General features: G+C 41.2%; 3 protein-coding genes across 6 annotated transcripts in view; all 3 read left to right on the top strand.

Annotated features, from left to right (window-relative positions):
• cryl1 (crystallin, lambda 1) overlaps positions 1 to 7,402 on the top strand; it is a 30,819-nt gene extending 23,417 nt beyond the window's left edge. For both annotated transcript variants that reach the window (XM_080902189.1, XM_080902190.1), the window contains exons 7-9: positions 872 to 980; positions 5,107 to 5,213; positions 6,894 to 7,402. In XM_080902189.1, the coding sequence (XP_080758315.1) occupies positions 872 to 980; positions 5,107 to 5,213; positions 6,894 to 6,995 (318 nt within the window). In that variant the 3' untranslated portion in view covers positions 6,996 to 7,402. The remainder of the gene's footprint in view (positions 1 to 871; positions 981 to 5,106; positions 5,214 to 6,893) is intronic.
• Positions 7,403 to 7,907: 505 nt separating this feature from the next.
• On the top strand, positions 7,908 to 10,067 carry gjb8 (gap junction protein beta 8). Its single transcript, XM_080902192.1, has 2 exons — positions 7,908 to 8,052; positions 8,723 to 10,067. The coding sequence occupies exon 2, from the start codon at positions 8,756 to 8,758 to the stop codon at positions 9,542 to 9,544; it is 789 nt and encodes a 262-aa protein (XP_080758318.1). The 5' UTR covers positions 7,908 to 8,052; positions 8,723 to 8,755; the 3' UTR covers positions 9,545 to 10,067.
• A 1,798-nt stretch (positions 10,068 to 11,865) lies between these two features.
• gja3 (gap junction protein, alpha 3) lies at positions 11,866 to 17,969 on the top strand. Of its 3 annotated transcripts, none has more exons than XM_080903104.1 (3): positions 11,866 to 11,964; positions 12,518 to 12,580; positions 13,686 to 17,969. In XM_080903104.1, the coding sequence occupies exon 3, from the start codon at positions 13,719 to 13,721 to the stop codon at positions 15,144 to 15,146; it is 1,428 nt and encodes a 475-aa protein (XP_080759230.1). In that variant the 5' UTR covers positions 11,866 to 11,964; positions 12,518 to 12,580; positions 13,686 to 13,718; the 3' UTR covers positions 15,147 to 17,969. The 3 variants fall into 3 exon arrangements, with proteins under 3 accessions (XP_080759230.1, XP_080759229.1, XP_080759231.1); XM_080903103.1 differs by having other exon boundaries at positions 11,896 to 12,044; XM_080903105.1 differs by lacking the exon at positions 12,518 to 12,580 and having other exon boundaries at positions 11,896 to 12,044.
• Positions 17,970 to 21,406: the final 3,437 nt, after the last annotated feature.

Below are 21,406 nucleotides of genomic sequence, written 5' to 3' on the forward strand. Positions count from 1 at the left end.
TAAATCAAAGCTGTACAGAAGTTCAGCATTAAGCATCAAAGCCTTTGGCCTGACAGTGGTCTTGTGATCTTTCTTACATAACAGGGACCTGCCCTCAACCTTTGCAAACACACACACAAACACACACACAACGAGAGAGAGAGAAAAAGAAAAGAAGTCCTTGAGTCGAGGCCAGAGCTGGAAAGCAGAGTGGCTGAGAAAGCAGCTCGTAGCCCCCAGTGATTACAGTGGAGAGAAGACCCCACCCACCATCCCACTTTGCTCAGATAACAGGCTCGTTGTTGGACACAGGACCCAAACAAAGACGACCCTGTCGCCTCTCCTCTTGCTCACCATAGTCTCTGTATCTGGGCTTTGATTTCCTCCATGGTTGGCCAACAGGTATCTGTAAACCAAAGTTACCTGACCCATTCTCAGCCAGCTTCCCCTCTGTGCACAATCCTGAGGACACAGGATTGGCTGAATAAGGAAACTTTATATAGCTGGAGTGGCCTGATGGGATCAAAGGGAATTTGGGTTTTCCAGAATAATAGGGAGTTAAAAAGTCATGACTTTGTTGAATTGCTAGGGAAAAGTGTGTGTCCTTCGTATATACTTAACTTTCCCGCAGTCTGTTAGGTAACCATGACCATGATGAACTCAGTAAGAGAAAATACTTAACATGTGGCTCAAAGTTGACCTGCTAGATGTGTGAACTCTCATTACAGATAAACAGATACAGACAAAGAAACAGTTTGACTCCAGAGCTGCTGTTCTGGGATCAGTTCATCAGCAAATATATCCAGAAAACAAAGGGTACAAAACGAATGAATATTATCAGTCGATTCAGTGAAATTAATGTAACTGTTGTTTTTCTAACTTGCGTCATTAGGATGGTGTTATCTCGGTAAAGGACATCGACCTGGTGATGTCAGAGGGACTAGGAATGCGTTACGCCTTCATAGGTCCCATGGAAACAATGCACCTCAATGCACCTAAAGGTAAAATTTCCTGGTTTGTATTCTTTGCTCACATATAAAAACACTAATTCTGGTTATTTTTTAACTGAGTTTAAGATACTTTGAGCATGAATTTTATATAGTTGATCCAAAGAGTTGATGATGTGTTTGTTCTGTTCAATTCTCACAGCAAAATCATTCATTTTTACCAAAAAGCCTTTCTTCATAAGGGAAAAGGAGTTCATAAAATGTCTGTTTATGAAGAGGAAAGTATCATTTATCCAGCACAGTTTCAACTGTGCGGTGTCCAGTTTCAATTAAGATAAGATAAGATAAGATAAGATAACTCTTTATTGTCATTGCACAGTCATACATAGTACAGTAGTACAAGGAAATTGGAAAACTGTCCTACGTCGGCACTACATATAACACAACACGACACGATATGACACATCACAACGCAACAAACAACACAACACAGTATATTAACTTAGTATAAAAAAGAAGAATAAGTGTATGTGTATTGCACACTGTTATTATTGCACATTAATTATTATTGCACCTTGTTATAAATATAAATATTATTGTTATCGTTTTAAACATTGTTACCTCCCCCCTAAAAAAGCCCAGGGAGGTATCCAGTCAGGTCAGCCAATCTGCCAATCAGAGTGAATGTACAAGCCATGTATGCTGTGGAAAATTACTGGAACTAACCAAAGCACAGGCTTTTGAGCATCAGCGACTGCAGTAAATGAGCACAGAATGCCTTTGACTGAGAGTAATGAAGGTAATTCACCGCTTACATGAAATTTTCAAAGTGGCACAGCGTTTCATACGTGTCGCTGCACAAAATACATGTAGTGTACCACACAGTGACATCTCTTTGTGTGTCAGAGAGAGAATGAAACCTCAGCTAGATGGAGAATATCAGAGGTGAGTGTGAAACCCAGAGAGTAACCCTGACTGTGTACACACACACACACACACACACACACACACACACACACACACACACACACACACACACACACACACACACACGTGTGCACTTTGGCTGAACAAAGCAGTCTTTTGATGGGTAGCGATGAATGCGCTCCCTCACACCAGTCATCCAAAACTCACAGAGCTCACCTCGCAGCCTTCAGACCAGGTGCCAGCTCTACCTGTAGTTACAGTACTGAACTTCTTACTGACTTTTTTTTCTGTTCAGGAAGCATCAGATTCTCAAAAGAATGCTCAGACCTACCCCTGTTGTGTCTTCAAGTCTTTAGATCAGTCCCATCAGATACTGGAGCACTCAGGCTCCCTGTCTCTGTCTGCGCTACCTAAATTTCCTTGCTTTTGTAAACTGTGTGCGTGCACACAGGAGATGCCGTTGTTCTTTGAAGGAATCATCCACTACAACTAAAACCACTGCCTGCAGAAGAATGGCTCATCGATGCATATGATGTATTCAAATATTAATGCAATTTCACAGAAAAGAGCATTAGAATGATGTCTTTTTAAAACACTATCTAGTAAGGGCAGCTTGTCCAACATTCAGCTGACCATGCACAAATTGTTTCATTAGTGTAAAAGTACAGCTAGCAGTGGTAGGCACCGCAAATGGGTGGAAGACAAGTTGCAAACTGGGTGATGTTATGTCCCATATGGAAAAGGAATAGTAAAAACATATATGATTTACTCATGAAAGTGGCCACTTTCTCATTACTTTCATATATTTTTTTAGTAAGTATCCAAAACATACAAGTTTGATTATATAATTTTTCAAGGGATCTTATATCTGTTTTCACTCTTGTATGCTTTTCATACAAGTTTCATACAAGACAGTTACAAACTTTATAAGATTTATATATATATCTTTTCCATATGGGGTAGTTTGCTTCATTTTCAAGGACTGCTGCTGTTATCTGATTGGAGTTACAGTGGTAACATTAGTGTCCCGTCTTTTCTTCTACTGTACAATTAGCCGTTGTGTAGGGGCACAGGGAATAGGGCTCCCTGTTTAGTGAGGCTTTACATAAAAAGATATATAAGAAAAAATTCAACAATAACAGCTAAAGCTTATTTGGGAAAAGAAATAAAGCAAAGGGACTGAAATAACACTAAGATTTTCCTCCCACAGAGGGTGTTTGGTTGAAGGTAGATGATAGTTATCACACTGTCGTGCCACATTAACGTGTCCCACTAGGCTTTATGTAGACAGTAAGCGTTTTCTAGCTACCCCGTTGTCACATGTTGGATATAAACCTTATTTCCCAAAGAAGTATTGCAAATATAAACATTCACCATATGTTTTCTGGTCGTTGAATAAGGCTCCACTCTTTGAAAATGTGTTGAAAGAACTATTTAAAACTGAGCCCCCTGATCCACCTTAATAACAACCTCATGTGAAGTAATGTAGGCACATCTCTTCTCCCCCCCCCCCCCCCCCCCCCCCCCCCACCTTGCACCACACTTGCATCTCTCTGCTCAAATAAGGTTTTAAAACTCTAGTCTTCACCTATTCACCTACTACGCTTATCACAGGAATGTCAACAAACCATACTGCTGGCCCTCTTTATGATATGTTAAGCCCGGTTGTTGTCATTGTTATGGGACCTGTGTTTCCTCTTTGATTGATCATTAGCTGTGAGAGGTGCTCCTTTTTCTGCGTCCAATCTAGGACACACTACTATATATTTTATCCACAAACATTTGGTTGCAAGCTAGATAACCCAGCAAGCTCATGACATGAACTCTTATTAGAAATAATGCCTGCTGGTATTTTAGGAGAGAGTAGCAGTGAAATTGTACAAACTGTCAGTTTATAGAAAAATAAATCCAAGATCTCTTTAAACTATTATAGGTAGTAGCATTATATACATTAATGACATGTTATTTAGAGGGCAGTGAATACTGCTTCCCATTTCATATACATGGTATGATTTTCATACTGCATAACCTCTTGGTCTCAGGCATTAGTCACATCCCACATTTTTTTTATTGTAATGACAATATTTTATTAATTATTCTAACCCTAGTTAGATATAGGGATCTTAATTATATAGCTCCCCCATTTTATTACTTCTGTGAGTAGTAATGTATAGTTGAAGTACGAAACGTCCCTTACAAAACCTGCAAACTTTTCTGTTTCTCTGTCCAGAACTTTCATCATCACACTTAGTAGCTACTAAACGTTCGCTATTGCCCTGAGTGCTTTGTTTCGTAGATTTTTACAGGCTTTAAGCACAGAAACCTCACTCAGTAAATCTTCTGATCTTCAATCAGAAGAAAGCTTAAAGGGAGGTGGAAATGAGGTTAAATAGATTATTTCTCACATTGGCTGAACCTCAAGTGCACCAAGGCCTAGTAAAATAGCATTATTTAGAACTGTGAATCATGCAAAGCTGTTCTAATAGAGTCCAAGAATAAGATTGTGGAGCTGCAAATGAGCATAGCAATCCACTTTAAACAACAACGTGTAATAACGCTAAACAAGGGGCTGGTGTTAGACATTTCCACTGGCATATACATACATGTAGCATACTGGATACTACCCAGTCCTTATAAATACACTATTAAACTGAAGCTTGTAGTAGCAGGCTTCACAAACCCATTTATTTTAAACTTTCACGACAAGTCAGTCAGTGATTAGCCAAAATGCAGTCTGCCTACATCACAAATGAGTCACTATAGGTTAATAAATGAGAGAACAGCTTCAATGAACAGCGCTAAAAGTTAAATTAACACAGAAAGTGTCAAAGCAGGATCTAACTGTTATTTATGAGATATTTAACATTGAGAAAGAGGAAACTCATTACTTAATATTACTGGTTCTGAAGCACTGAGATAGCAGCCCTGCAAATGAACACAGAAATATAGAGGAGCTAGCATGTGCCATTTCTCAAAATATCAAGCATGTGTCAAACGTTCAAACCAGCAGAAGGAAAGCATTTAGACAAAAACAAATTGCCAGTTGGCACCGCAGCCGCACCTATGCCCATCCCCTCACAATCTAGAAATACATGTTTCTTTTTCTGTTTGCAATTACATCACTTTCACTTTGTGTGACATTACTGTCTTTGAATCTTTGTGGTATTTTAAATAAAGATGATCTACATTCATTGTTTGGAATGATGATCGACATGGACTTCCCCATCACTGAACAGCTGTGTCCTCCCCACAGGTTTGGAAGACTACATGAGCCGATATAGTGAAAATATAACAAGGATTCTGTCTTCCTTTGGGCCTGTGCCGGACTTCTGTGGTGAAGCAGCCAAGAGCGTCATTAATGTAAGTGTGATGGTTACAGAGTTGTGTTTACAGTGAAACTTTCTCTCAATAAATACACTCACTTATGATGTAGTGTACATATATATATATATATATATATATATATATGATAAATAAGCAAAGCAAGACATTTGATGCAAACGACATGTGAATGGCAGGAAATGTTTCTCCATTATCTGTATGTATCATTAAGCATTAATGGTGCCTTCACAGATGTTATGCACACCAACAGGTTTTGATTATGTGTGTGTTCTTAAATTGTTATTTTTCTCTTTAGCTACACAGAATTTAGTGTCTGTGATTTCCAAAAAGTATTTCAGTTTTTGGTTCAAGGAGCACTTTTCCACCTTGGACCAGAGAAGCTGTCTAAATTTCTGGATTTTGCATGCTGCAGCATCAGAATTTGGTTTTCCAGCATATCACAAAGCTCAGATCATCTCAAGCTGGTTTCTTGAACATGACATTGAGTTCACTGTGCTTAAATGACCTCCACAGTCACCAGATCTCAATCCAAGAGAAGACCTGTGGGATGTGGTAAAAGGGGACATAGATAGATGTGCTGCTGACAATCTGCAGTAATTGTGTGATGCTGTCATGTCAGTATGGACCATAATATCTGGTTAGTGTTTCGATACAGTGAAAAAGAGGGTCCTTGTTTTTCAGGGGTGTTCTTGAGACCTTGCAGTGTTTTAATAAAGTGCCACCTGAGCCCCCAAAGAGCAATTCAGTATTCAATAGGCTCCCAAGATTTAAAAAAAAAAAAAAAAAAAGTGTGTTAATTCAGATCAAAGACACGGAATGTCTATATTAATATACATATCTTAATTTATTATTTTCTTCATTATTTATTGTGTGTTTAGTTCTGGATGACTGAAATTCAGCAGTTTCTACTCACCTCTGAGCCATAAAGCTTTCTCCTAAGTAGAAATTAATTGGTCACATGCTGTCACAGGCGGTTAATATGTTAGCCACAGAAGGTCATCTTGTAAGGACACCCTGAGCTGGAGCATTAAATAGTTTAAGGTGGACTCGTTTGCCTTCTGTGATCACGAGAACAAGGGCAGCACTGCATGCACATTGATCTGTGCAAGTGTCGGCCCTGGATGTCACTGTTTCAAAGCTAAGACGTTATTAAAAGATTATGATAAATGGCCCGTATTTGTATAGCGCTTTACTAGTCCCTAAGGACCCCAAAGCACTTTACACATTCAGTCATCCACCCGTTCACACACACATTCACACACTGGTGATGGCAGCTACATTGTAGCCACAGCCATCCCGGGGCGCACTGACAGAGGCGAGGCTGCCGGACACTAGCGCCACCGGGCCCTCTGACTACCACCAGTGGGCAACGGGTGAAGTGTCTTGCCCAAGGACACAACGACCGAGACTGTCGGAGCCGGGGCTCGAACCGGCAACCTTCCGATTACAAGACGAACTGCCAGCTATTGAGCCAGGATCGCCCCAAAAGGATATTTAGTTTAGCTTTACGGCTGAGAAGCTTTATTTTAAAATGAACCTACTGTTAAAAATTAGAGACTGTTCATTTTTTCTCAGTGAGCAAACGTACAAATTCAGCAACTGAGAAAATAGTTATTTCCCCCACTAGACATGTCCGAAGTCCTAGATAGCAACCATTCCACTTTGCTCACCTAGCTTTTCCTTCTGTGCCGTCCACAGGAGATGTACGAGCTCATTCCCTGTGACCAGCAGCATCTGGCAGCCAGGCAGGAGAGGAGGGACCAGTTCCTCATGCGTCTGGCCAAGCTGAAGAAGGACTAATAAGCTCAGGGTCCAAACTCAAGAAAAACAACTTAATTAGGTAGAAATGTGATTGTTGAGTTCAACATGTAATGAAGACCTTTTTTTCTTTAAACAGGCATACCTTGACTGAAAAACAGCACTTTTTTAAAATGAGTAATGATCAATTTTCCTTATATGATGAGTACTAGCAGTATTAGAACATAACTCTGGATTGCTACTCCTTATGAATACAATTTTAACCGGTCTTTTGTTTTTTCTAAATCTACAGCACGTTTTAACTTTTACTCTACATCTTGGTTACAAAACCGACTGTGGTAAAATGTGAAAAACAATGATCTCATTCAGCCACATTAATGGTCTCTTGTGTAAACAAATTTCTTGAAAATGTGAATCAGTGTTTTGATTAATAAAAAAGAACACAATAACGCATTTATGTAATTGTTTTGATAGCCACACAACAGAAAGAGATGAGTGTTTTTGTGATCCTGATAATGAGGAGAAATTAAATAATGACATTTCACTACATATTTCTGGGCTGAGTGCTCTCTGCTGACTGCCACCATGTGCTCGCATAATTGTGACGGGTAAGTTCCCAAATCATAAGGAAACACATCAGGAGGGCTGTGAAAGATTTAAATTTCACACTGATATAGGTCCAATAGTGACAACCATACATCACACTCTGGGTGTTCTAGTGCAGGTTTGTGGCTCTATAAACTGAAATATTGTATTTATATTGTAAATATTTTATATGTATGTGTGTGTGGGCGGCGGAGGGCTCCCTTTTGTTATTATTAGGTGAAGTCACATTAACATTAAATGCCTGCGTAAAATTTAATTAGAGACTAATAACCCTGCTGGTTGGCCCCACCTCGAGCTTGGCCCCTCCCTCCCAGTTTGCAGGAGGGATGATGGATAATCGGTGTGCGCCTCACTCACTACTTATAGACAAGACAAGTCGAGTCTGTCCCAAACCGATTCTACTGAGACACACAGAAGAGAACAGGACTGATTGTTTCCCCAGCTTGTTGGAAGCTTAAAAAAAATCTGTTTAGGATAAACTCCACAAAAACAGGTGAGTTTAATTTCAATTCGATCTGCTAATGCCACCACAAAAAAGTGAAAATATATTTTAGAAATAATGTGTCGAATTTAGATATTTTAAAGTGTTAGCTCCTTGAATGCAGCTGCTTATTTAACCTGTGGGCCCCTTCAGTCTGAGTGCAGTTGGTTTAAGCTGGCAGACGTTGGTCTGAGGTAGACGCTGGTCTTCCCAATACTTTTCTGTATACTGTCAGAATGAGTTTGAGGCTCTTATTTTCAGGGAAACGAGTGGTTGTGTATTTTTAGATTTTTGTGGAAAAAATATTATTTTTTTAAAACTACAAATACATATTTTTTCATTTTGCTTGCAACATTATTTGGCTGCTAAAATGCCCTTTAATTGCATTAAAACCATAGATCCATACAGTTTGCTTTCCCGTCCGCTTTTTGACTCTGTAATGCCAACTCTGTTATACACCTTGTCATGTGTAGCCAGAAATGTAACCTTTCAGCCCTTTAAAAATTATTTAAAATCCCACAAGTCATCCACAATATATGCATCTGAAAAATAATGATAGTTTTCTAATTACACACACACTCGCACCTTTTTAACAACATAAATATGCCATAAAACAAGGCCTCCAGCAGGTGTATTTCTCCAGCACTTTTCTAGCCTTTTAACTTTCTGCTGAATTCCACAGGTTGTCTCAGCTTCCGGACTCCTTTTGGCCGCAATGAGTTGGGGGGCTCTCTACGCCCAGCTAGGTGGCGTCAACAAGCACTCCACCAGCCTGGGGAAGATCTGGCTTTCTGTCCTTTTCATCTTCCGCATCACGATTCTGGTCCTGGCTGCGGAGAGCGTCTGGGGGGACGAGCAGTCAGACTTTACGTGCAACACGCAGCAGCCCGGCTGCAAAAACGTCTGCTACGACCACTTCTTCCCCGTGTCGCACATCCGCCTGTGGTGCCTGCAGCTGATCTTTGTATCCACGCCGGCCCTGCTGGTGGCCATGCACGTCGCCTACAGAAAACGGGGTGATAAGAGGAACATGCTGGCCTCCAATGGCACTGAAAAGATGACAGATACTGAGCTGCAGACGCTAAAGAGGAGGCGTCTGCCCATTACAGGCACTCTGTGGTGGACCTACACCTGCAGCTTGTTTTTCCGGCTCATCTTTGAGGGGGGGTTTATGTATGCGCTCTACTTTGTCTACGACGGCTTCCAGATGCCCCGGCTGGTGAAGTGCGAGCAGTGGCCTTGCCCCAACAAGGTGGACTGTTTCATCTCCAGGCCAACTGAAAAGACCGTCTTCACCATCTTCATGGTGGCTTCATCTGCCATCTGCATGGTGCTGAATGTGGCCGAGCTCTTCTACCTCATTGTAAAGGCGGTCATGAGATGCATGACAAGGTCCAGCAGGAGGAAACACACTTACCCAGACAGCGTGACACGGGATAACAAGAAGAATGAAATGCTGCTGTCTTCTTCCACAGATTCATCCAGCAACAAGACCATGTGTTAGAGACAAGAGAAAGGTGTATACTGTAAATCCAACCTCACGAGTTGTGTCTACGTCTTGGTTACTGGGATTTGTCTCACGAGATAGTGAAACAGCTTTGGATCTGTATAGTTGGGGTTGACTGTAAAGACCTGACTGAGTTCTCCGAACAAACACATTGCCAGATAGTAACGTAAAGAGTAAAACAAGTGTCAAACACTGAGTGGTTGCAACCATTTTACTGTCCACAGTTGAAATTTGCTTGAACGTGGCGAAATCTGCCTGAAAAATGAGCCTACACTGACATCTAGTGGTGACAGTGGACCCTTAACGAGCACAAACGCCTTCACAACAGCCTGAGTGATCGATTTATCCGAGGAGAACAAATGAAGTTTTGAGAAGAGAAGCAGAGTATGTTTAGCTTTTAGCTGATGAGATTGATTTTAAGTTCACAGTACCTGATGTGATTACGCTTAATGAACAAGTCTGATTTTTCTGTTTTAGAATGAAATCACTGATCTTCGCTGTTTGATCAACTTCATAGGTTCTTTTTTGGGGGGGGGGGGGGGGGGGGGGGTTGTAAATGTTTCTTTACATGTGTTAGACGACAAAAAATTTCACACGTGCATACCATTTCATTCAAAAATATGAAGAACGTATATGTTTGTACAGTATCAGATGGTTTTTCATCCAGCAAGTTCAAGAATCCCCCTGAACAGATCATGCTGCACACATGTGAATTATTTTCTGTGAAACTGAATTCCAGACTGGATCTAATGTAAAAGAAGGCTGAAACCAGTGACGTGACACAGGAGTCATGATACTGTGTACTCTTTTAGGTGTTAGGATTTCATGTTTTTCAAGTTTATAGGGTGTAGGTTTAATTTACTTTGACCATTTCACATTCAGATAGGGTTCCTCCTCATTCACCTTGTGACTTCCAATCCTGCTTTTTTGGAAACACCAGAAGTCGCTCAGCCCCAGATCTGCTCCTGTGTTATTTGAACTTGCATTGTTTTTCTTGCAGTGTGTACTGACCCCAGCTGGCTGTATCAGCTTTCAGCATGTGCCTTATTTTAGCCACCAGACTAATCACTGCTAGGCACCGTGGCCGTGAAAATGTCTTTGTCCTTCTTCCATCCAGGAATAGCCAAGCGGGATCAGTCAGACTGTTCCAAAGTGTTGGTTAGACGTGTCGATTCCACCATAATTAAAAAGAAACCACAGTGAGCTGTATACTGATGTTACATAAGTGATGCAGCTGGGACCAAAACTAGTCTGTGTGCCTGCTCTGCACTGACCTTTGACTTCTAGCTTTCTGTAACAAGCCTAATGACATTTTCTGATGCTACTTTTTTTTTTTTTAACAGCGATGTACTTCCTCTTGTTTTTATGGGATAATCCTGATTATTCCTATTTCAACATGTTGTTATTGTTATTATTATTATTATTATTAATAATAATACAGTTTCTATTAGTCTGCCTTTAAAAGCAAACTGCACACTAATGAGCAAACAGCTTTCTAAGAAGAAATGATTAAATCTGACATTTTTTTATTATTATTATTTCACTTGCACTTTGATCCTTCAACTTGTTTTGCTCTATGAGACTTTTTTTTTTTTAATTTTTAAATAAATCGGTAAAAACAGACCTGTGTGCATTATCATTTATGTGCAGTTTTATTTACTTTACTGAAATATGGGATAAGTGGGGAATTTTTTTCCCACACTGGGAGAGAATCGTCTTGCCTTACACTCTCTGTCTTCTCCTCCACATTTTGCTCTTTATAACCACATATCAGGTTTTTATTAAGTAACGTTTGACTTGGACAGATTGTAGTGTGTCCACAGGATCGGCCTTTTAAAGACCTCGCGGCTATTTAATGTTGCCTGCCTCCTAAAATGAGTAACTATTACTATTTTTAGCACCCGGGGGTCATAATTTGGGAATGTTTCTAAACTTTTGGCAACTTTTTGCGCACGGTTTTGGGGAGGTTGGCAGGGGCGTGGTGTGGCCGGAGAGGCTGATGACTCTGTGGATTCACTCATGGATGGTCACGCAATGTGACAGCCCAGTCATGGCTGGAAATGAGCGGTAGCTCCGTTTAACCGAGCCTCATCTCTCCGACTCCGAGCCTCCTCCAGAAACTAACAACAAGAAAGAAAAAAGTTTCCCTTGCGCAAAGTAACAGGCACGGAGAGAAGTTTGTGCATGAACGAGGTTGCGAGGCCCGCATTAAAAAAAACGTGAGGAAAAAAATAGTTTGTCGAGCTGTCACAGAAGTGACAAGTTGAGTGTGGGTGGGGGGTGGATCAGGGACACAGAGGGAGGGTCGCTTCAGCCGCGGGAGGTCCACACCGCTTTTCAACGCACTCCAGTGATGGCACCGATGATGGCAGATGGATTTGCGTTTCGTGTTTAAGTATGACATCTCCGCTTTAAAGGTATGACGGATAAACACCACCGTGGCTATTTTCTTGCACTAAAAAGGGAGTACAGTAAATGAAGAACGGCATGTTATCAGGTAATTAAGAGTTGCTTCAGTTTTACCGAACAAGGGGGGAACAAAAAGGCTGTCAAAGCTTAAAAGGAGTCTGGGGACTCTGGCACACTCTGCATTGTCACTCTGGCAGGTAGGGCTTTGTATTTGAACCCGTCTGTTACATTCTTCACCATCTGACACAAATGCCACAAGTAGCTGTGGAGCTGAGGGGAGTGAGGTTTTATTATTCTTTTAAGTTTTTGTGGGTTTGTCACTAATAAGTCATCACAAGGTCACAAATGGAAAGCACGACTTTCTGATTCTCTGGGTGTAACTGCTGCAGTTTCCCCCAATAAGTTTATATTGATGTCAGATAAATGGAAACAGTGTTTAAAGAGCCTGACCGTTTTCTGAAACAGCCAGCAGTGTTTTAATTTTCCACCAGAAGATTTATTTTAATGTATTTCTTACAAAGTCTTGTGAAAGTTAACATGTTGTTTTTTCCTCTCTTCTAGGTGTCATACATATTGTGAACCCTAGTCGATGGATTTATTACCTTTTAATACAAGAATATTTTAGTAAGTTTGCCCTCAAATGAGTGTGTGTGTGTGTGTGTGTGTGTGTGTGTGTGTGTGTGTGTGTGTGTGTGTGTGTGTGTGTGTGTGTGTGTGTGTGTGTGTGTGTGTGTGTGTGTGTGCGTTTACGCTGAATATGTTGCATGATTAGGGTTCAGTGTACACAACACTGTCTAAAAGGCCACGTGTTTGTCTTTAATAAGCTAGTCTCTGCATCTGAATTCGCTATACTTCAATATTAAAATGTAGTTTGAAACTTAAGCAGCTTAACTCTTTATCAAGCAAAAGAGCCAAACCCAAAAGCTTTAACGATGTGAGGATGTGGTGCTGCTTGGTAAAGGTGTCGGGTTAGGACTGGGGAAATATACCAGCTATTTTCTAATACATAAGCAAATAATTGTGATTAACCAGAGAATAAATAATATAAATCACTGCTTTCTTCCCTTTTTAAAGTTTTTGAGTTAAAAATAATCTGTAATTTACCATAATATATCACACAGATATTATACTAGACTTAATAATTTTATTTTTTTTAATCTCTTTTCATTCTGGTGGTTTTATTATTACAGTTGCATTAGAGAGAGTGAGGGACGATGGTGTGTAGGATGTGTGTAGACGATGTCAGTTTTTGAGTGTGTGTGTGTGTGCGCACCCTACTAGACCCCATCTCTGTTTTCGAACATCATAATGTTGATCTCAGCACATGCCTGCTGTGCAGTGGAGCGAGCAGGTGAGAGAGAAAGAGAGAGAGAAAGGGAGTGAACCAGGGTTCAGTGACAGAGGTGGCCTATATGGTATATGAGCTGCTAAGAAGCAGCTGCTATTGATCTGTTATCTATTTGTGATGTCTGAACTGGCAGATTTCTTTAAGGACCACTTTCTGCTAAGTGCTTACAAAACAAAATGTCAAGCTTTGCTCCACGTCCTTGCATCCTCTTCTCTGATTGCATGTGCAGTGTTTTAAATGTGAGGGTAAGCCCTTGACACCTGTTGCACTGACAAATGTTAAGCTGTTCTAAAAATCCTAAGCACCTCTTTAACTTCCACTCTCTCTGCTTATTTCTCCTCTTTTTGCTATTTGGCGCCCCTTTCCTTTTCCCCACTCCAGCCTGTACTTTCTCCATAGGCTAATTCTTGAAGCATGGGCGACTGGAGCTTTCTGGGGCGGCTGTTGGAGAATGCTCAGGAGCACTCAACGGTCATCGGCAAAGTCTGGCTGACTGTCCTCTTCATCTTCAGGATCCTGGTGCTGGGGGCTGCGGCCGAAGAGGTCTGGGGTGACGAGCAGTCCGACTTCACGTGTAACACCCAGCAGCCCGGATGTGAGAACGTCTGCTATGACGAGGCCTTCCCCATCTCGCACATCCGCTTCTGGGTGCTGCAGATCATCTTCGTGTCCACGCCAACCCTCATATACCTGGGCCACGTGCTGCACATCGTCCGCATGGAGGAAAAGCGGAAAGAAAAGGAGGAGGAGATGCGCAAGGCAAACAGGCTCCAAGAGGAGAAAGAACTCCTGTATAGAAATGGTGGCGATGTTGGAGGAGGAGGAGGAGGAGGCGGCAAAAAGGAGAAGCCGCCAATCAGGGACGAACATGGCAAAATCCGTATCAGAGGCGCGTTGCTGCGTACCTATGTGTTCAACATTATTTTCAAGACCCTGTTTGAAGTGGGATTCATTTTGGGCCAGTATTTTCTCTATGGCTTCCAGCTGAGGCCCCTGTACAAGTGTGCACGTTGGCCCTGCCCCAACACCGTTGACTGCTTCATATCGAGGCCCACTGAAAAGACTATTTTTATTATATTTATGCTTGTGGTGGCTTGCGTGTCTCTTTTGCTGAATTTGTTAGAGATCTATCACCTTGGATGGAAGAAAGTTAAACAGGGCATGACCAATGAGTATGCCCCCGAACGTGAGTCGCTGCGCCGCGTCGACATTGCAGAGCCTGAGTGTTTGGCCTCGGCCTCCAGAACTGCCCCATCCAGCCCCAGCTACCCTCCCAACTACACAGATGTGACGGCGGGCAGCGGGGCGTTCCTGCCGCCCATGGGTCCAGCCGCCGTGCCCTCGGCCGCAGAGTTCAAGATGGACGACCTTCAGCAGGAGGAGTCCCTCCAATCCTCCCCCTCTTCCCACTACTATATCAGCAACAACAACAACCACAGGCTGGCCACACAGCAGAACTGGGCCAACCTGGCAACCGAGCAGCAGACTCGGGAGATGAAGGCCACCTCCCCTCCACCTTCCTCTTCTTGTTCTGCCACCAGCAGCGACAATGAGCAGCACCAAAGCGTCAATGGTGCTCTGCTCCTACCCACCAGCAACACCACCAGTAACACCAACATCACCAACGCGACTGCCAACGCTGCCTCCAGCGGCAGCAGCCCTGGCGACGCCTCCAACGCAGGCAGCTGGGATGGAGGAAAGAGTGAGCACGACGAAGGCCACGTCACCACCACAGTGGAGATGCACGAGCCTCCGGTAATGGTCAGCACAGACCCTCGGCGGCTCAGTCGGGCCAGCAAGAGCAGCAGCATCAGGGCCAGGCCGAGTGATCTGGCTGTCTAAATGCATTCAGCCCTTTCATGTCCCTTAAAGCCCTCTTGAATAACATGCCACTATCCTCACCCCAAACCCAGACACAATCATGAACATGTAATAAGCAACAAAACAAACAAACAAACAAAACAAACCATGAGACAGGAAAGCAAGAAAGTCAAGAGAATGTTTAGGGCAAATGTGAAATGACTGAACCACTAGCTGTCGTTGATTTAGTGCAATCGGTGAGTTGCAGAGTAGTTGAGGCAAGGTTTGGTTTTTCTTGATTAATAGTCTATATTTATGCACACAATATGTGACCATGCACTTCTACAAAGTCAGGAGCCTCCGGTAACAGCAATGGATGGAGTGAAAGACATTGTGATCTATTAATTTTACATGAAAATGGACACATCTCACCAACATGTTTGATTTGGGGAAAGGGGATCTTCTGGTGTTTCTCTATTTTTTTCCTTTTTGTTGAGCCGCGAGGACTAATTATTCCAAATGGAAATGGTCATTGAAGACCGGTGACTGGAAATTTTGAATATTTTTATCTGGAGGAAACAGAGATAGCTGATGTTAATGCACAGGGCACCGGATGTGGGCAACTTGATCATAAATCTCAGTCCACATTTTTATCTGTTTTCATTGTCAAACTTGCAGCACAAACGTGCACGGTGTGCTGCACGGCATGTCGGGAGACCCGGAAGCCATTCTGCGCTTCCTGAATTTTACTGACTTGACTTATTTGTCGTGTTGAGAGTAATTCATCCTCAATGCATTTGTACATGACGTTACATGTATTGTGTTCTGTGTAGTTGTGCATGCCAGCATGTGTAGCCCTACAACTCACCGATTCACTGACATATTTGCGTGGCAAAGTAGGCTAGCTAGGTTCTACCCATGATCCTATTAAAAAAGAAAAACAAAAGTTATAATGACATGGAACAGATAGGACGTTACTTTGGAAACTTTCAAAGGGTCCTGGGATTAAAGAAAAATAAGTGAAGCGTGGACAGGATATGGGTTAAAAATGCTGGTAAGTCTTTCTTGCTATGTCCAGAGTACATCTGGGTCTCTCTGAACACCGCATTGCCAGTAAACCGGGCACAAAAACAAGGAAAGTAGGAGTCCCTTACGCCTCCCTCTGTCAGTGTTACCTTTAGTCAACATATCTGAAAAGAAAAATGCTCTCAGCGAACTGCACAAATATAAGATAATGCCTTCAAAGGCTATAAAAAATGCATGCATGCCACTAAGTGGTACAAAAAAAACTTTATTAAGATTTACCTTGTAAATTCAAATGCTCAGCCTCCCAGAGCTCCAGAGTTACGTTTGTAACCATTTTTGTAAGATTGTCGGCAAACATTTCGGCCCTCAAACCCACTCCCACCTTTTTAAAAAACAGAAATCCCCCACACCTAAAGATTGAGAGCAACTTTGGTCATTTTCTTTTACACTGAATTGAATTTTACTCATAAATTGCATACTTGTAGTAGTCAGTTTGTGATTGCAAAACAGCTATGACTTAAAAAAAAAAAAAAGAAAAAAGAAAAAAAGACAAGGTGACTGGCGTTGGGCGTCTCAGAACGCCGCAGGGTGCAGTCAGCCTCGACTGCTTCTATTTTGTTGTGTTCATCTTGATTCTTAGAGACCTTTAGAAACCCAAACTTTTAAACTGAACTCATCATTAGCCGCAGTCCTCTGTTCCTGTTATGTCTTTGTGCTGTTTGGTTTTGTCCACAACCCAGGCACTCACTTTCAAAAAGCTTTTTTAACTTTACATCAACAATAATCTGCTGTATTTCCTGTGAGTCCAACACCGGGGCAGAGTTCACACAGCAGCACTGTGTGAAAAGTTAACCATCTGCATTGGAGATATTGCACTGGTAGAGCATAACATCATAGCTGATTACTAATATGTCTGTAGGAACAGTACTTTTCAATGAGTTATTGTGTATTGGTTAATACACTGGAGTAGGAGCAGTGCAAAAAATGTTGTCTTTCCATTTGTCAGGGTGGTGGTGGTGGTGGTGGGGTTACAGAATGATGGCACAGTATGGTTTGAGATTCTCAGCGCCCACAGGAGTATCATGTGTGATACTGTATCTTACTTATTTAGCTTCTTTCAGCGCAAATAGAGACTCGAAGAAGAGAATATATAAAATGCGTAGATTAAAGCTGCCCTTCCAAATCCATGGTTCCCATTCAAATGACAAAGACTTCTTTGATATCTGCATTTACAACTTGGTAGTTGGTAAAGATTTGCACATTTAGAAAACAAAACTACTATTCTGCAGGGCTCATGTTGGTAGCAGTCGAGTGACAGGGAGAGAGCAAGACGCCAATCTTTATGATCCTCAAAGGGAAAAACATGTCTTAAACCAAAGCGCAGTCACTCTTCACAGAAAATGTATTATTAAAGATTTTATCTCAAGCTCAGATGATGATGAGAAAAAACAATACAGTGGCGGGAGAGAGAATAACAGCTGGGGTAATTTTCTGTTTGTTTACTCAGTATGTTCTCACAGAACTGTCGGGACTCTGGTTAGACGTCACATCAGATGGCTCCAATGTTGAGAGAATGTTAGCTGGGTAGCTGGCCCTTCCCTAACCCTGCATACAAAGCCCTGACAGGATGTTTTGTTCGAAGCCTGTGATCCCTGTGACTCCTCCAAACTCTCTCCTCTTATGTTTCATGCAGAGCATGATTTCTCTGGCTCGTCAGGGAGTCGGAACCATCTCACAATGCTCACAACAGCAACCTGTTTTCAGTGCTGTCTTAAATAAGAGAAGTGCCTTGTGTATGAATTATTTGTTTGTAAGAACAAGATGATGTAAATGTTCATTTACCTCAAATGTTTACAAAACTGTTACTAAATAAATTTTTTGTACCATATTTATTGCTCTTGTTTGCTTTACATGATGAATGAAATCAGAGCTGCAGGCTTCAGTCTTCGACTGGGGTCATGGAGTGACAGAGGCCGTGATTTGTTCTATTTTTAAGATGACAAAATACAAATAATTAATAAAATACTTCATAGAGTCGCTTTGTGCTTTTTAGGTTTCAATTTAAACACATTTATTCCAGTCTGTCAGAACAAATGAATCTGAAGATCACAATCAGAGAGCTAATTATTAGCTGTTTGTCCAAATGTAAAATCACTTCCAGAGGCCCATTTCCGAATTACCTTATGTAACATGAGGTTTTGATAATTCTTGGTTAACTTAGAGAAACTTGGAGAAACACTTTTTTCCAAACTTGGACAGAAATGTCTTGTCATAATGGGACAGACAGCAAAACTGGAACCCAATGTTAGACTTCGAGGTTTGAATTTTGGGGGAAAGATTTCACGAGATGTTTACTTGCTAGGTAAACTTCCAGGATTTTTGCCCTTCCATCCACCCCCTTTTTTAAATTTAAACCTGAACAACACAAAAGTCATAAGATGACAAAAAGTAGGATAAATACACCCCCTCCCCCCAGCCCTCCCTTAATTGAACTGGTTTTATGGTGTAAACACAATAAAAAGTAAGACACTTTGTTTTTTTTAACAAATGCAAATTCTACAAACTTTAAACTCAGTTTAATCAGAATTTTATCAGAAGCACAGTCTGGGTTTGATCTGCCACTTAACCTCAACAGCACTACATTCAGTTGTCACACATTACTCATCAAATAGACTCATTAGGCTGACATTTTTAAAAGTCATGGTCAGATGGAATTCATATATCTTCTAATAAAAGTAGAATGACAAAAACAAAATATGCATGAAGTCCAGAACTTGCTTTTTTTCAGATATTTTAATCCGCCGTCGTGAGTGCTTGTAGTTGGCTCAGTTATAAAGATCATAAGGATCATTCTCAAGTGTTTTCCTTTTTAGGCTATCCTCAGTTTTATGTATGTATGTTTTTTTTCCTCCTCCTTTGTCATTTCCCATACTGCCGGCTTCCTGTTTGTTGCTCTTTGACATTCAACCCTCCGCAGTTCACTCCCTCACGCTGCCTTCCGACAGCAAATATTAAAAAGTGGCGCTGACTCAGAGTTACTTCATAACCACATCAAGAAATAATTAAAATGACACGGCTGTGTTAGTCTTGCACCTGGGAGTCAAACATCTACCGCAAACACTTTCTGCACAATTACAAGAACTGAGGATTTACAACACTGTGCGATGCATGATATTGATGGGTGGAATTTACAGCTCAGTGTGAACTTCCTTTGAGCACAGTGAGCAAACATACAAAGAGAAAAATGCGGACTTAACGAAATGTGTACTTCAAATACTTTTAAGTAAATGTGAAGGGATGCACATTTGGGTAAATGGAGGTTGTAATTAATGGCCTTATATAGACCTTTACATAATATTACTCAAATGATAATTATTTTACAAAGAAACTCCTTTAATCTCAGTGCTAAATTTTAGTGGTCCTGAATAATTTCTTAAGGATTAATAGTGATGTCTAGTACCCAATGAGAGCCATAGTACACACAGTGTTGGGGAGTAACGGAATACATGTACCGCCATTACGTATTTAAAATACAAAATATGAGTAACTGTATTCCGTTACAGTTACCGTTTAAAAAGGTGGTATTTAGAATACAGTTACTTTGTTGAAATAAATGGATTACACAGCAGTACTTCCCTGTTTCATTTTGTCGCGGGTCAGGACTGTTTGGGTTTTGTTTGACAGCTACGTTCTGTTGTTCCAGGCGGCAGCGTTGCGGTTGCCATGGTTACAGGGTGACGCTCTCTCTCTGCGTGTTTCCTGGGTGAGAGAGCACCTTTTTGTTGTTGTTGTTGTTGTTGTGCTAAGCTAATAGGCAGAATGCAGAATGTAGCCTCATGGGCAGTGTAGTCCGTGTTGCAGGGAGAATGGACTGCCATACTCGTTATGTGTCTGTGAGCGCGAAAAGGGAGAAAAAGGGAAAGCACGAGCTGTCATCGAGCAAAAACGGGAGCTGGAAGCATGTAAATATAATAATAACCACTGCAGTCAAGAAGAGTGCCTGACGAGCCCAGTTGTAAATAAGCTATTAAGACTCGACTGTACGCTGTGTTCGTGTTTTCCTCCGAAACAATAAGTTCCGTTGGAGCAGCCTTTCAACGCCTCTCTCTGTCTCTCGCAAGCAAACTTGACCCAGACAACAAAGTAAAGCTAGTTTTCAGCTACGAGCTGACAGGGACCCCGCCGTATTAGTCAGAGGTCCTTTACTACAGTTCGGAGCCGCGGACCTTCAGTAATAGTAATAAATCACACAGCAATAGTACATTCACGTAGTTGTAAACAGCATGATAATATGTTAAGTAATCCAAAGTATTCAGAATACGTTACTCTCATTGAGTAATGTAACGGAATACATTACAAAATACATTTTGGGGCATGTAATCTGTAGTGGAATACATTTTAAAAGTAACCTTCCCAACACTGAGTACACATGTCAGTTTCTAAAAGCTTAGCCTAAGGCATAATTATATTAAATAATGATATATTGATGATATTTAAAAGCTTTAGTCATAGAATAAAAGCTGAATTGTTTATTTGGGACTCGTGTCAACTAAAAAAACAACAAGAGACATCCTCAAATCTGCCTGTGACATTAGCAAAAATCTGCCTAATGGGGTGGTTTTGCCACACAGCAGTTGTCCAGTGAGAATTTTGGATAAAAATCTTTATATTTGATCAATCTATTGTAATAAAATAAGCAAATTCACATGTCTTTTAAAATTTTTAAAAACATTTGAACATTTAAGGTTATAAAAAGGTCTGACACCCACACAAATTTCTTTAACGTACAGCTTTACCTACATATAAACATGTCTTTTAATATTAATATGAATCTATCTACATTATATGGAAATGTAAATGATATTCCTGTTTCATTGTGTGTACTTATCTGTAAACCATGTAATCAGTAAAATCCTTTGGTGGAGACCGTATTAGATTGTTGGATGGTGCTTTGTGTGTCTCTTACGCTTAACCTTTTTCTTATTGTCTTCTAACTGGCAAACAGAGGATGCAGTCTAGTAGAGTTGTTGTAATAAAACTTCCTTGACGTTAAAGGTCTGTTTGTTCAGTGTCAACATCTTTGACCGGGTCTGTGAAACTCAGAACCATCAACCAAACTAAAACTGTGACAATGGTGAAACGTTTTCTCCTATAGGAGGTCATTCTGATTGCAACCACCCCACCTTAAACAGCTGATGGATAATTTGCAGTGACTGCTGAGTAGGAAACCTTTCTAAAGGGGCCCCACTCCAGCTTTGTGCAGCAGCTCATTGTCT

The sequence above is a fragment of the Rhamphochromis sp. 'chilingali' genome (genome assembly GCF_963969265.1).
Source record: "Rhamphochromis sp. 'chilingali' genome assembly, chromosome: 14".
Taxonomy (NCBI): Eukaryota; Metazoa; Chordata; class Actinopteri; order Cichliformes; family Cichlidae; genus Rhamphochromis; species Rhamphochromis sp. 'chilingali'.

What these genes read in the sequence shown, in the direction of transcription:
- gja3 (XM_080903104.1), top strand. Translation starts at nt 13,719, where the DNA reads ATGGGCGACTGGAGCTTTCTGGGGCGGCTGTTGGAGAATGCTCAGGAG.
- gjb8 (XM_080902192.1), top strand. Translation starts at nt 8,756, where the DNA reads ATGAGTTGGGGGGCTCTCTACGCCCAGCTAGGTGGCGTCAACAAGCAC.